This window comes from Mus pahari, chromosome 5 (genome assembly GCF_900095145.1).
Source record: "Mus pahari chromosome 5, PAHARI_EIJ_v1.1, whole genome shotgun sequence".
In the NCBI taxonomy this organism is placed as follows: Eukaryota; Metazoa; Chordata; class Mammalia; order Rodentia; family Muridae; genus Mus; species Mus pahari.
In genome coordinates this window covers 163,228,329-163,243,712 of record NC_034594.1, presented here as the reverse complement: position 1 = coordinate 163,243,712, position 15,384 = coordinate 163,228,329, and the positions used below count along the sequence as shown (strand labels likewise).

The 15,384-nt window shown below is 49.0% G+C and overlaps 1 protein-coding gene across 1 annotated transcript in view; it reads right to left on the bottom strand.

The window, feature by feature from the left end:
• Positions 1 to 9,880, bottom strand: part of Pacc1 (proton activated chloride channel 1) — a 24,389-nt gene extending 14,509 nt beyond the window's left edge. Inside the window, exons 1-2 of the mRNA XM_021198474.2 lie at positions 9,707 to 9,880; positions 7,494 to 7,590 (exon numbers count right to left, since the gene is read on the bottom strand). Of these exons, the coding sequence (XP_021054133.1) occupies positions 7,494 to 7,590; positions 9,707 to 9,742 (133 nt within the window). The 5' untranslated portion in view covers positions 9,743 to 9,880. The remainder of the gene's footprint in view (positions 1 to 7,493; positions 7,591 to 9,706) is intronic.
• Between the last annotated feature and the right edge of the window lie 5,504 nt (positions 9,881 to 15,384).

Here is a 15,384-nt window from a genome sequence, read left to right as displayed (position 1 = left end):
AAAGAAAGAAAGAAAGAAAGAAAGAAAGAAAGAAAGAAAGAAAGAAAGAAAGAAAACTGTCCTAATCTTGGGAAAGATGTACACACTGATGTATGGAGGCTTCAGGAGCCCAAACATCTCACTAGGACAGATCTACACCATGGCATGTTACAGTGCACACATGACCAAGAGACATGACCAGAAGAGATCGACACCACAGCACGTTACAGTGCAGACATGACCAGGAGAGATCTACGCCATAGCACGTTACAGTGCAGACATGACCAGGAGAGATCTACACCACAGCACGTTACAGTGCAGACATGACCAGGAGAGATCTACACCATGGCACATTATAGTGACACTGCCAAAAGTACAAACAAAGGTGTAAAATCTGAACCACAGAAGTGGAAAGTGACACTAAAGGTGTCCCATTAAACCATCAGGAGATCCCTCAGTGGAAACCCTACAACCAAGACTATTATACCCAGCAATGCGGTCTATCTTTCGAGAACGTAGGGGAAATAAGGGTCTTCTAAGACAAACCACCGAAGGCATCCATGCCCACAGTCTGGCCTTACAGAAGTTCAAGGCAACTCTGTCGGCATCATCTATGTAAATGATATGCAGGAGGATTATTTGGCTCACGCGTCTCAGAGGTTGCACGCTCCTGTATGTAGGGGGAACTCCACAGAGCAGAGCAGCTCACCTCACAGGATCAGGAAGCAGAGACGGTGCTGTGGCTTCCCTCCCTCTCTGCTCCATCTGGGCTACTGACAGCTGCATGCAGGGTGGTTCCTCCTCACTCATTCCTCTTTAGAGAATCGTGTCACGATACCCAGAAGGAGTATGCTACACTGGTGCTGGCACTTCTCAAAGCCAACCAACAATCAAGATTTACCAGCATAAAGTCACACAGCTATGAGAGAGGTAAGTCCCACTGGAAGAGCAGAAACCCCAAAGGTCCCTTTACCTACACAGTGAGAAGCCACTAAACCACAGGCAGCAAACAAAGCACAGACAGCAAAGGATGCTGGGAACAGCAGGAAGAACCCCGCAGGATGCTGGGAACAAGTCATTGGCCTGTGCAGGGATCTGAATGGACAAAGCCAGAAGGAACAGGTGGATGCAGAGAGGGAGGGAGATTCAGGCACAAGGTGCTGGGGCTGGAGAGAGGGCTCAGCAGTTAAGAGCTCCTCCTGTGGCTCTGGCTGCGGGCCTGGTTTGATTCCCAGCACCTACTTGGTGACTCACAACCACCTCAGGCACTCCCATGGCCCCCATGGTACATGTTCACCCACATAAATAAATAAACCTTAAAAACTTTTAAATAGGGGGTTGAAGAGATGGCTCAGCGGTTAAGAGCACGGACTGCTCTTCTGGAGGTCCTGAGTTCAAATCTCAGCAACCACATGGTGGCTCACAACCATCTGTAATGAGATCTGATGCCCTCTTCTGGTGTATCTGAAGACAGCTACAGTGTACTCACATACATGAATAAATAAATAAATCTTTTTTTTTTTTTTTAACCTTTTAAATATACACATCACCTAGAAGAAACATGACTTCACAAAGACATACAGGCTTAAAGTAAAAGAATGGAAAAGGACATTGTAAGCAAACAGAAACCTCAATCATGGAAATTATGAAGAGTAGCCAAATTTGCAGGATAACAGAGACGGCAAGACAAGAACTGTAGGGCAGAGAAGGTTGCCACACAATGACCCAGAGATCAATTCACCCAGAAGATACAGGTTTACCATACCTCGTATCAATTCCACAAAACAAAACCCCACCACACCTGACAGGGAAGTGGACCCAGAATGATCATAGCCCCAACACACACCTTCATCACGGACAGGTTCATCAGGGTTCAACACCCTGTGGCTACTAGCCCTTGATGTTACCGACAGCTCATCCAACAGCTGAAGAACACTCTCAGGTCTGCAGGCTCCTTAGCCGCTCCCACCACCTCCCCAGCTCAGGCTGAGAGTCTGCATTACAATCTGACTACGTTTAGAATCACCTAAGAAACACACTTCCGGACGCTGAGGTCATTTCCAGGGAGGTCTAACTGAGGAGGAAAGATCGTGACTACATGAGGGTGGCGCCCTTCATAGGCTGGAGTAGTTCACCCCTGGTTCCAAGCCAGCTTGAGAGCACACCAGTGGCCGGTAACAGGCTGGCAGGGCAGGGGGCAGGCAGAGGTATGCTTTTACTGGCCTATTACATTCATGCATGGAACTCCATGGAACACCACGTGAGGCACAAGCAGCAAGGGAATGACACTACAAAAGACACAGTAACTCTCCAGGAACTTAGCAGAAATGCAGGAGAAGGAATTCCAAGTAACGATCAAGGAAACAGTGAGAGGAAGCAGGCAGGCAGTTCCTCAATGAAACCAGAGAAATATGTGTTCTAAAGGACAGACTCAGTTATTAAGAAACGAAAGATGGCCAGGCAGTGGTGGCACATGCCTTTAATCCCAGCACTTGGGAGGCAGAGGCACGCGGATTTCTGAGTTCGAGGCCAGCCTGGTCTACAGAGTGAGTTCCAGGACAGCCAGGGCTACACAGAGAAACCCTGTCTCGGAAAAACCAAAAAGAAAAAAAAAAAAAAAAGAAAGAAAGAAATGAAAGATGAATCCCGAGGTGGGGCACACCTTTAATGTCAGCACTCGGGAGGCAGAGGTGGGGGATCTCTATCTCTGTGAGTTTGAGGCCAGCCTGGTGTACAGCGCGAGTCCCAGAACAGCTAGAGCTACATAATAGAGACCAGGACAGCCAGGACTACTCAGAGAACAGTCTTGGGGTGCAGAAGGAAAGGTGTAAGAGATGAAGATGCCAATGAATCAGAGATATGAATGAATGCGCAGTGCAGTAGCAGACTAAACCAAGCAGAGTGAGCTCAAGGCCTGAAGTCAGGTTGTAGATGGTGAGAAGAGAAACGCAAGGAAAGCTTGTAGCATCTAAGGAAAGCCACCAAGAAAAGATCTGCACAGTGGAAATTATGGAGGGGGAATGGAGGAAGGCACAGAGAACATCATTTATTAAAGGACAGCTAAAATCCACTGAGTAAGGTCTGGACAGGCACTCACGTTCTTTTTACTTCAAAGAGCTTCCTCTCTCAAGAAAACTTAGGCAAGCTGCCCAGAGGAAGAGAGAGAGACCTGGAGCCAGGAGTGGAGGGTCTAACCTGCCATCCCAGCACTGGGAGATTGAGGTAGGGATTACAAGTTCAAGGCCAACCAGGCTGCAGGGAGATCAAATCTCAGAAAAAAAAAGGGGGGATGGATGGATGGACGGACAGACAAAAAGAAGAGGGGGGGAAGAGAAAGACGAGGGGAGAGGGAGAGAGGAATTTAAAACCAAAAAGACAAAAAGACAGGCAGGCAGATGGATGGACAGACAGACAGGCAGACACTTGGAAGACTAGAAAGGGACAGAATAGGAGGTGAATTCGGAATGCTGGGAGGAAGCTCCCAGCCAAGGCCATCACCCTCAGTGACACAGCTTCTCAGAAATAAAGAAAATTTAAAAAAAAAAAAAAATCCTTCCATGTCAAACAAAGCTGGAGGATTCTTTATCATTGGCCTGGCCTAATCAAAATAGAGTTGGGATTGTTTCAGCCAGAAACACACAGGTAACGCGCACAGGTGGCTCTCCGGGAGGGGTAAGCTCACAATTAAATTCAGAATGCTCCATTACCGCATCACAATTTCCAAGACTTAAGACTTATTTTTGTGGAGTGTGCCATATATACCTGGTGGGGAAGGTGGCCACAAGGCCAGAAGAGGGTGCTGGGTCCCCTAGAGTTAGAGTTACAGGGGACTGTAAGTTGCTCAACATGAGTCCTGGGAAGCAAGCTCAACTCCTCTGCAGTTTTCTAATGGGAGAAATAAAGTCTGTGCACACTCAAGTGTGGTGGCCCAGTTCTGCAACCCAAGCAACCAGAAAGTCAATGTTCATGAGACCTCAAGGCCAGCCTGGATGGCACGGTGTGACCCAGCTTCAAAAAGGGAGTTCCCAACAGCAAATATCTACATCAAAATAGGAAAGGCAGAGGCTGGAGATATGCTGGCACTTGCTCTGTCGAGAGGGCCACCTTCCCCTTCATAACAAAGCCACGCTGAGATACAGGGGAGTCTGCCTCAAAAACAAACAAACAAACAAAGCAAGCCAGCCTGCCAGCCAGGCAAGAAGAAAGAAGAGAAATATTATGTGATCCAGCCATATGCCAGTGTACTGTACCCAGAGAAGACAAAATCACCTCGTCAAAGAATCAGCACATGTATTTACTGTAGTCTTATTCACAAAAGCCAGGGTTATGAACCATCCTAAAGGTTCAGAGCACAGGATCAAAGCTCAATCCCTAGGAGGATAAATGTAAAAAAGCCACGTCTGGTGGGTCAGGCTTGTAGTCCCAGAGGTGGGAAGGCATCTCTCTGAGGGGCTCACTGGCCATCCAGCCTTGCCTGCACAGTGAGAGAGACAGACAGACAGACTAGTGAGAGAAAGGAAGACACAGGAGTGCCATGGATCCACAGAGGCCCAGGAGACCCAATTATGGCAAACAAAGTCTAGAAGCTCACAAGTTTAAAAAATGACCACACCAGGCAAGATGCGTCCTGGTGCTGATCCCAAATGGTTGGGAAGTCAGAAGAGTAAGGGGAAACTGGGCCGCTCTCATCTTGCAAACCAGGGTTTGGAGTAGATCAATTACAAGATAACAATCTAGACGTCCACTGGCAGTCTGTTGGCTCCCCGTGTCCTGGAGTAAACATCACCTTTGAAGAAAACAACAGGGCAGACAGTCCATATTTATGCAGACTATCCTCCAACCAAATCTAAGTGAGGGTAAGATTACAAGCTCCAAGCCGTCCTCAGTGAGTTCAAGACCAGCCTGGGCTACATAAGACCTGTAAAAGGAAGCTTGAGTCTTTTTATCTGTGACATGGCTAGACCTAAGAACTGATACTGGCCCAGAAAGACATCACATGAGCTCATTCACTCACACGGACTCTAAAACAGCTGACCTCGCCAGAGGAGAACAGTGGGTGCTAGAAACAGGGAGGGGAGCGTGAGAGAGGTGAGCCAAGGGTATTAAGACAGTAACAGGAGCAGAGTGTCCCAAGGCACTACTGCACAGCAGGGACATCCAATTAGCAGCAATATGTCACATATTTCAAAATAACCAGAAGAGATTTTTAATGGTCTTAACACAAAGTGATAAGCATATGAGATTATACACTAATTTCCTTAATGGAATCCTCAGGGAATGTACATATGTACTGAAATACCACAGTGAAACCCACAAATACAGACAGTTATGTGTCAACTTAAAAATAAGCCAGACTGGGCTGGTGAGATAGCTCAGTGGGTAAGAGCACTGACTGTTCTTCCAAAGGTCCTGAGTTCAAATCCTAGCAACCACATGGTGGCTCACAGTCACCAATAATGAGATTTGATGCCCAGTACATCTGAAGACAGCTACACAATGTACTTATGTATAAGAATAAATTAATTAAAAAAAAATAAGCCAGACCAGTAAGATGGCTTCTTGGGCAAAGACACTTGCAAAGCCCCACAGCCTGAGTTCAATTCCTGGAACCCACACAGTGGAAGGAACTCTAACTCCCACAAGCTGTCCCTGACCTCCACAATGCCCACCCCTCTCTCTTTCATACAAAATAAACATGATTTTTTTTTTTTAAAGCCACCAGTCAGTAGGTGGAGAGGGGTCAGTGTGTCTACGTCTGTCTCCATGCTTCACCAAGCCGGAGTCTGCAGTCTGCATCTAGAAAATGAAGATGCGGGCTGGAAATGGCTCAGCAGTAAGAGCACTGACTGCTCTTCCAGAGGTCCTGAGTTCAAATCCCAGCAAGCACATGGTGTTTCACAACCATCCATAATGAGATCTGACGCCCTCTTCTGGTGTGTCTGAAGACAGCTTCAGTGTACTTAGATATTAGAATAAATAAATCTTTGGGCCAAAGAGAGCGGGGCTGACCAGAGTGAGGTCCTGAATTCAATTCCCAGCAACCACGTAATGGCTCACAGCCATCTGTACAGCTACAGTGTACTCATATACATAAAATAAATAAATAAATCTTAAAAAAAAGAAAAAGAAAAAGAAAATGAAGATGCACACTTGGAATGTAAATAAAGAAAACATCCAAGGGGCTGGTGAAATGGCTCAGCAGGTAAGAGCACTGACTACTCTTCCAAAAGTCCTGAGTTCAAATTCCAGCAACCACATGGTGGTTCACAACCACCCATAATGAGATCTGATGCCCTCTTCTGTTGCATCTGAAGTCAGCTACAGTGTGCTTATGTATAATAATAAATAAATCTTTTACAAAAATAAAGAAAAGAAAAAAGAAAATATTCAATTTTTAAAAAAAAAAAAAAAAGGAAAAGAAAAGAAAATGAAGACGCCAACTAGCAGGATTCTTTTGAGAATTAAATGTGGTGGTTAGGAAAGTTGTGGGAGAGAAGAGCTAGCTGCTCTACTGCTTCCAAGGTCTCCTGTAGGTAGTGGGCAGAATCACAGGACTTCCTGTCCCTTCAAGACAGAGGAACTAAAAGATCAGAACACACCTCCTCAGCTTCTCCAAAGAGCTGGAGCCAGGCTGGGCTCTGTCTACTTGCTAACCCACTCACTTAGCCACCCGCTCACCCCAGCTTCCCCAAGGAGCAGGAACCAGAAAGATGGCTTAGTGGGCAAAGACACTTGCAAAGCCCCACGGCCTGAGTGCAATTCCTGGAATCCACACAGTGGAAGGAGATCTGACTTCCACAAGCTGTCCCTGACCTCCACAATGGCTACCCCCTTCCCTCTTTCACACAAAATAAACGTGGATCCAAGTTCTAGCTCCCAGCATCTATGTACGTCAGGTGCTCACAGCTCCAATGCCACCTTCTGGTTTCCATGAGCATCCTCACATATGGGGCATGCACTCAGTCACCCAGACACACACACACAAATAGAAATGTCTTTAAAATGGGGTTGAGAATTCCAGAAACAGGAATTAAACAACAGAGGTGGTACCGGTGGGCACACAGACATGTAGGACACATACGCCCAGCTCAAGGAAACCACTGAGGTGTGGGCCTAAGTAGAATAGGAAGCAGGGAACCAGCCTAAGTGAGCCACCCACCAGGCAGCAGGGCTGGAGAGGCCTGACGAAAGGTTTTCTCCCACAGGACTCTGAGACATGATCAGAACATTAGAGACACGCTGGCCAGCACCTCCTCGGGGAAAAAGAATGGCCTGGCTTTAGGAACTTGTTCCAAATCCACTATCAAGAATGCAGACCTTGAAAAGGCACGTCCTCCATCTGGAGGCTGATTAAATATGTAGAGCTTTAGAACTGGAACAGACCTTGAGACCCAACTCCAGGGTACAAGTGTGGAGGAGAGGAGATGTCCCCTCCCTCTGCTGGCAAGGTGCCTCGACTGGGCCTCCAGCTGTAGCAGCACACAGCCAGTTTCCAGCACCCTAAACCCACTCACCTGGCACGACACCTGGACCTTGAACTTGGACCAGCTCCTTGTCTCGTTCATCGGCCTGCTCCGAGTTCTCAACCACCTGCTCCAACTCCTCGCTGAGCTGAAGGAGAAGGCGTGAACAGTTTAGCTGGACTGGCCTTGCTTTTTCTAGGCTAAAAAAGCAGAAGCTGCCATTCACATAACTGTCACACATGCACAAAGGCCACATGACCCAGGATGTGTGAGACCAATTCCTCTGTCTTCTCTCACAGCCTGAGTCTGGGAAACTACAGTAAAGGATTTAGCAGGGCTGGCTCGCTGAGCTGCGAGGGAGACCTGTATTCCCAGCCTGTCTCCTAGCTTCTGGTGATCACCCTGGCATTCTCAGGGCTATTGGTAGCTGTGTCTAATGTCTAACCCCTGCCTCCATTTTCACAGGGCCCCCTGCAGTGTGCACCCCCTTGGAGTGCATCTTTAAGGACACTCATAATGATCGATTCAGAGCCCAACACAACCTTGTCATTGTGCAACACACCTGAAGTGACTCTAGTTCCAACTCCAAACAGGACAAATTCAGGAGTCACCCTTCAACATCTCCCTGAGCCACAATCACTTAATGAAACAGGAATCACACCACCTTGGTCTCATTCCAGAGCCCATGGTCCTAACCACTTCCCAGAGGAAGAGGAAATGTGGCTTAGAGTCTACTCAGAGAAAAAAACCGAGAACAGCAAAACTGGTGTCAGAGCTCCGTGGGACACTAAAGCCCACAGATGTGGGTGCAAATGGCAGAGCAGAAGGCGGCAGATGTCCAGGTACCAGGCAACCATAATATAGCTCAGCAGTAATCTTCTCACATGACCTGTCAGATGGGGAAAATCTAGCCGCTGAGAAAGCAAAGACCGGGATAAGTGTCCTATCGTTTTAGGAAGACGGCAGGTGACCCCCTCCCCCCCCCGGTTTGCATGGGTCCAGCCCAGGCTCATCAGGATAGCACATAAAGTTAAAAGGTACCTTTTCCCCACTCGGAGACAGGGTCTCATGTAATCCAGGCTGGCTTCAAACTCACTCTAGTGGAGAATGACCTCGAATTTCTGATGCTTCTGCCTCCACCTCCTAATACTAAGCAAGTCCTGAACCATCTCCGCTACGAACACCCCCAGCCCTCAGAGATCTTTCACATTTACTCTAGATGATTTACATAAAAGAAAAAAGCAACAACAACAAAACAAAACTCGAGAGACAGTGGTCCCAAGGACCCAGATATAGTGGCAATCCCCGTCCCTCCAATCGCCTTCTTGATACTCAGCAGCCAGCACAAGCCTTTGCCTATCTCAGGCCAAACTTGTCAGAAAGCTCCTTTCTAGAGCGGAACCTCAGCAGACACCTAATTCCGTTAGGTCTGCTCTCAAAACAACCCGGGCAAGAAAGATGCAAGCCAATCTTCTTGGGACTTCAAAACAGACCTGAAGAACTCAAAGGGAGGCGGGGCCTCTCTAGAGCCTTCTACCATTAGGCACGACTTCAGTGAGCACCTAAATCTACCTGTGACCTTGCCCTGAGAACAGGACAACAGCCTGTATTTCAATACATTATCTTATAAACTCTGCTACATGCGGTCCTCTGAAGCTAGTACCCCAAAACTCCGCAGAAGTAAGAGCTGTCTGCATCCTGGTATTCACCCGGGGCCATTAGTGACCCCAGGGCGCTGAGTTCAGCACGCTGCTAACTCGTTTGGAGAGTGTGAGTTTCCAGTGTGGCCAGGGCCTCCGTGGGTGGAGACCGACGTGGAGACAAACTAAGGTTGGGCTGCTCCGGTTAGACAGGGTCTAACGGTATGGGGCGGCTGCACGGCCTCGAGCAAACCTAGACAGTGGTGGCTGACGGCTAAGGATGCGGCGTCGCGGAAAGTCACCCAGGCAGGGCAGAGCCGGGGCAGCCCCACACCAGAGGAACAGAAGGGGCCCGGAGCCAGCGCGACTCTGCGAGGGGAAGCTGGAGGCTCGGGCGACAGACAAAGGGCTGCTGGGGTCCTGAGGACGGCGAGGAGCCGCCGAGGAACGGCTGGCCACACGTGTTCTCCACAGCCAGACGCCAGGGTCCCTTGTTATCCCCGCGTGCCCGGACCACGCTGGGGCTCCACCTGCTGCAGAGCCTGCATGCCACGGAGTGCCAATCATCCACCTGCGCGAGGGTCGCGGCGCCCTGCCCGCCCTCCGCGCCCGCCCGGTCCGCACCTCCTGGTAGGACGTAGAGAGTTCTTGTCGGATCATGGCACTGGCCAGCTACGGCTCACCAGGGACCGCGACGCCGCAGGAGGCGCGAGCTCCAAGACGTGCCCGCTCTACTAAGCGAGACCCGCTCTAGTCTACCGCCTAAGACCAGGCGTGGCGGCGCTCGACGCATGCGCAGCTCCTGCTGCCGCCGCGGATAACGCTGGGAGTTGTAGTTCTAGGTGCCGGGAGAGGTGGGGAGAAGAACCAGCTGGGCTCAACCTCCTGCTAGAGAGGCAAGCAATAGCCTCGCACTTCCTCTCTTTGTTACAGGCAGAAAAATGGAGTGCCTGAGTTCAGCATGGCACAAAGGCCAGTCGGAGCGCCCAGTAAGGGGGGAGGAAACTGGGCCTTGCGGTTTATAATGACAATAAATGTCCAAAGAGCCCTTTGTGTACCAAGCTCTCCGTACGCTTACGTCTTGATCCTTCAAGGAATCCTGCAAAGGAAACTATTTTTTCCCTCTATTTTACAGATTAGTACACCGAGGTAATGAGGATACCTTCTGTCAGTAAGGATAGGGAGAGAGTGATGATCGAGAAGGTATCTCATCTGAGAAAGGAATAACAAAATTCTGAGGAGGGAGGGAGGGTGAAACAGTCTGACTTTGTAGCTCAAGCTGGCCTCGAATTCATAGGCAGTTAATGTTCCTCGGCTGCTCAAGTCCGAAGTGTCTCAGCTTCCCAAAAGATTACACCTTGCTCCAATTCATGTAATTTACAATATTCCGTTTTTAAAGATTTGTGTGTGTGTGTGTTTGAATGTATAACTGTGTACTGTGTGTGTGAGCAGGTGACCACGGAGGCCAGAGAGGACATCAGACACAACCAGCCTTCTATGTAGTGCTGGAAACAAAACCGGGGTCCTCTGCAAGAGTAACAAGTATTCTTTTTTTAAAAAAATTATTTATTATATCTAAGTACACTATAGCTGTCTTCAGACACACCAGAAGAGGGCGTCAGATCTCATTACGGATGGTTGTGAGCCACCATGTGGTTGCTGGGACTTGAACTCAGGACCTTCAGAAGAGCAGTCAGTGTTCTCAACCACTGAGCCATCTCTCCAGCCCGTAACAGTAACAAGTATTCTTAACCACCGAGTCATCTCTCCAGTAGATTCCTTCATTCTCAGGCTGCACACTTAGAAGTCTGGCTCTGCCCTTCACCCCTGGTCTTGGCAGGTTCTGACCCCTCCTTTTGTCTAACACTGCAGCAACTGCGGATATCTGCTTAGTTTCACGGTACCTTGTCGAAGGCGAAAGGGACCATTCGGTAAACACCTAAAGACCTGCTCAACCATAACAGAAGCCTTGAGCTACACACCCTAAATGTGGGGAGAATGGAGTGTCATCCCTGTGGCTGAGTGGACTTGAGGACCACACCTCACTGCCTAGGGTCACTTAGCTGTGGCTGTGAAGCAAATAGAGGCTCCTTATTAAATGTCAGTGAGTTCTTTTCTGTGCCTGGTGCAGTTGCAGCTTGGACCACTTGGCCCCTTCCCCTCTCGGTGGCAAGCATTGTGGCACCAAACACATCCCTGGACCTCTGGGAGTGTTCCCTCTGTTAAAGTCCTCCTCTTTGGGAGGTTTGGTATCGCTAGGTGTTCAACCGCAACAGCGGGTAGTACCCCCAGACAGGGGAGAGCAGCAGCCGGTAGCGCCCTCTAGTGGTACAGCTCCCACCGGGCCTCAGGTTAGCTATGCATAGCCTAAGTACCAGGACTCTGTGCTCAACAGTGCTATGGCTCTTATTAAGCAAAGGAAGTCAGCACTCTTCACTCATCCTTGATGGCAGCCAGTACTCCAGCTCCTGCACCTAGGGTGTTGGAGACCCTTGGCTCTAAAGGCCTGAGCGCTCCCTGGAAGCCTTCCAGTAGCCACGGCGGATGTTTTCTCTTTTCAGACTTCTATAGTTTCTTTCTCCAACGTTGCTCCCCACTCTCCGCTTTTGTCACTCCTGTGCCAGCCATTCTTTCCAGCTGTCCAGTGGCCTCTCCTTTAGCTGCCCAGCAGCTGGCTGGCCTGTTGTTTTCGTAGCTCCGTGTGCTGACCGTCCACGTCGCCTGTTGCTGCTGCTCTCTTGTCTCTGCTGTTGCTCTCTTCCTGTTCCCAGCTCAGCCTGAACCACTAAGAGTCAACAATTCAAAACCACTAAGAGCAGCCTTTCATTGGGCCTAATGTTGGGACACTGAGAGAGCCAAACAGTCGGTTTATATCAGCAGAGAAGGATGCCTGTACCAAGCACAGAAAACTTCACATGCAAATGAAGGTTTGTGTTTTCACCAATCACAGCAGCCCATTAGCATTGCTCACACAATTGTCCTGATGGGTCACCAGGTGGGAGTGTCCTCCATCTGGCCCGAGTAGAAACGGTTGCAAGTTTACCTAGAGTTCAACAAGACTTGTGACAGCCAGCAGTCTGATATGGACTGTGTGACACAACCCTGGCTGAGGTTGCACCTTCCAGAGCCAAGCAGTGGGTTGCAATAGTTGTATAGTTTACTAAGGTTCCTGTAGAGTGTGCATAAGTACCTGTGGCTGGTACCACCAAAAGGTAGTCAGCTGGCTATCTGAGTCTATGTAAGACAGTCAGGGCAGAAGGTGGAGCCCAGCAGGGTCTGGTCTTGATTGGCAGACATTTTCTCTCCCTTGGTGACACAGATACAGGCCAGATTAGACCAGATTAAAAGTAGATAAAGATGGGTTTATTAGCAGGCAACTCTCAGGAAGGTTCACCAATCTCACAGGTGGAGTTCAGCAAAGTCCCACTCCTGGGTTAAAGCAAGGCCGTTTTATAGATTTTAGGCAAGGAGTGATGACCTGCCAGCTAGGAGCACAGCTTGTGTCCATACATGGTCAAAACCTGAGCCCCTGGGTGGGCACTCTTGGGAGGGTTGCCGGAAACAAGGAGACAGCCTGGAGTTTTCTCCAAGCAGACAGGGGTGGGGGTGGGGTGTCTCTGTGTGGGGCGGGGTTGGGGGAAGGAGGGCAGGCAGGGTTTCCCCATCTTGTGCAAGGAGTGAGCAGGGGTTCCAGCCTAATATTGGTCATGGCAGCCAATTGCCCGATCTGGTAAATGTTGTTGCTTATTTATCAGAATGAGCATCAGAAGGAAGACTTAATAACTTAACACATCTCTGGTAAAGGTTTAACACTTCTATCAAAGTGTGCCAGGGAGAAGTGGGCTCCTCTTTTTTTGTCTTACCACCATCCTTCCCTGCCCTTCCACCTGGTCCTCTGCTCTTCCATCTATTAAATGGGCCAGAATGTAGACAAATGCACACTTGATGATCGCCAAAACTTTGAGAAGCAGCTATAGACAGTATGTGTAGCGCTTAACACCGTGTAGGTACCTAACAAATTCTGGGTAAGTTCATTAATGGAATACCAGTTTACATCTCATTTAATGAATGCTATTGTACTAGCTGGTTTTATGTCAACTGGACACAATTTTGAAGGAGTGAAAGTCAATTTAAAAACTGACTCCACTGTATTGGCCTGTGGGTAAGCCTGCGGTGCATTTTCTTGGTTGGTGATAGATGTGGGAGGGCCCGGCTCACTTGGGCAGTGCCACCCTGCTTGGGCTGATGGTCCTGGGTGCAATAAGAAAGCAGGTTGAGCAAGCCATTAGGAGTAAGCCAGTAAGCAGCATTCCTCCATGGCCTCTGCATCAGCTCCTGCCTCGACTTCCCTGGGTGATGGATTTTTAAACTGTAAGGTGAAATTAAACCCTTTCTTTCCCAAGTTACCTTTGATCATGGCATTTTATCAGAGTAATTCAAAACCTAAAGACATTTACCAAACAAAAATACCAGCAACTAATTAAACTTCCTACTGTGTTGATAAAAGGGTAGCTGATGAACTGTGTCACACAGGATTTAATAGCCGAGAAGAACCAGATAGATCTGCAGCCATGCTCACTACTGGCTAACACAACCGTCAACTCAGTTACACACACACAGACAGTGCCGCGTCCACACTGGATCCAGAAATGAGCAAGACGCCCAGCTCCCTCATTCCTGTGGCTCTGTGGAGCAAGTGTGGAGAGAACATAAAATGGGGGTTTCAGCCCTTGAGGTCCCCAAGGGTCATGCTTCAGAGGAGCGTGACTTCTGTTTTTCAGGCCAGGTGGCTGTTCCCTCGTGTCCCTTCCTGTTTGTCTTATGTATTGCTATGCGTGTGTGAGAAGGTGGGTGGTGTGTATGTGGAGGTCAGAGGACAATTTTTTAATTTAAATTTATTCACTTTACAAACCAGTATTAGCCCTTCCTCTACTCCCAGCACCTCCTCAAGTAAGTCCTCCCCCATTTATCTTAGAAAGGGAAGCCCCCTCTGGGTGTCACCCCTCACCCATCTTAATTCCCCATACCCACACCCCCACACAAGGGGATTTCAGGACTGGGCACATCCTCTCCCACCAAGGCCAGACAAGGCAGTCAGATAGGCAACAGGCTCAGGGACAGCCCCTGCTCCAGTTGTTGGGGACCCGCATGAAGACCAAGCTGCTCATCTGCTATATGTGTAGGGGCCTAGGCCTAGCCTGTGCTTGCTCTTTGGTTGGTGATTCAGTCTCTGGGAGCCCCACAAGTGTCCAGTTAGCTGACTCTGTTGGCCTTCTTCTGGAGTCTCTGTTCTCTTGGGGTCCCTTAGTCTTTTTCCCAACTCTTCCGTAAGACAACTTTTTGTAGTCTGTTCCAGGGGTTAAACTCAGGTGAACCAGGCAAGCTCTGGACCAGTGAGCCATCTCTCCTCCCCTGTGCTCTCTCTCACTCTCTGCTGCACCAGCCTTCCACTTGTCCCCAGGGGCAGGAAAGCAACCATCTCGTCCCGTGGCTTCAACTACTGTCTCTATCCTAGAGAGTCATGTAATGAGTTTATGTCCCCTCAAACTGTGTGGATCTACCTCAAAATGTGGCTTTGTTGGAAACAGAGTGATTGAGGATTTAATTGGGTGTAAGTGGGGTGGGGTAGTCCGGTGTGGTCTGTGTCTAACAAGATGGAAGGTGTTTTCTGTCTCTGTGAGAGAACGCTGTGAACCAGGCAATTTATAAAAAGAAGCATTTAGTTGGGCTTTCAGTTTCAGATGTTAGAGTCCATGATAGGGGAGGGAGGCTTGCATTTTGATCTGCAACCAAGAGGCAGAGAGAAAGCTCTGAGGGTTCATGAACCTTCAGAAACCCCAAAGCTCACCCTCAGGGACACACCCCCAACAAGGCCACGTACTTTAATCTTTTCCAAACAGCTCTACCAACTGGGGACAAAGCCTCAAATATATGACCCTGCAGGGTACATTCTCATTCAAAACACAATAAACATGGATATGATGTCAAGGCAGGAGGACACCATGTGATGACTTTCTGTTCCACTCCAGGACACCCTGGAGTGGCCCATCGGCTCCCCAGTTACTCACATGATGGCTGCAGGTCTCCTCTCCATCCCTGGGCTCTGTGTGCCCTGGGGCAGCAAGATCTCCACACAAAATCACAAACTTAATTAAAACATTATGAGAATTTTTTTTTTTTTTTGTAACTAGGTTGCGTGGTGACACATGCCTTTAATCCCAGCACTTGGGAGGCAGAGGCAGGTGGATTTCTGAGTTCAAGGCCAGCCTGGTCTACAAAGTGAGTTCCAGGGCAGCCAGGGC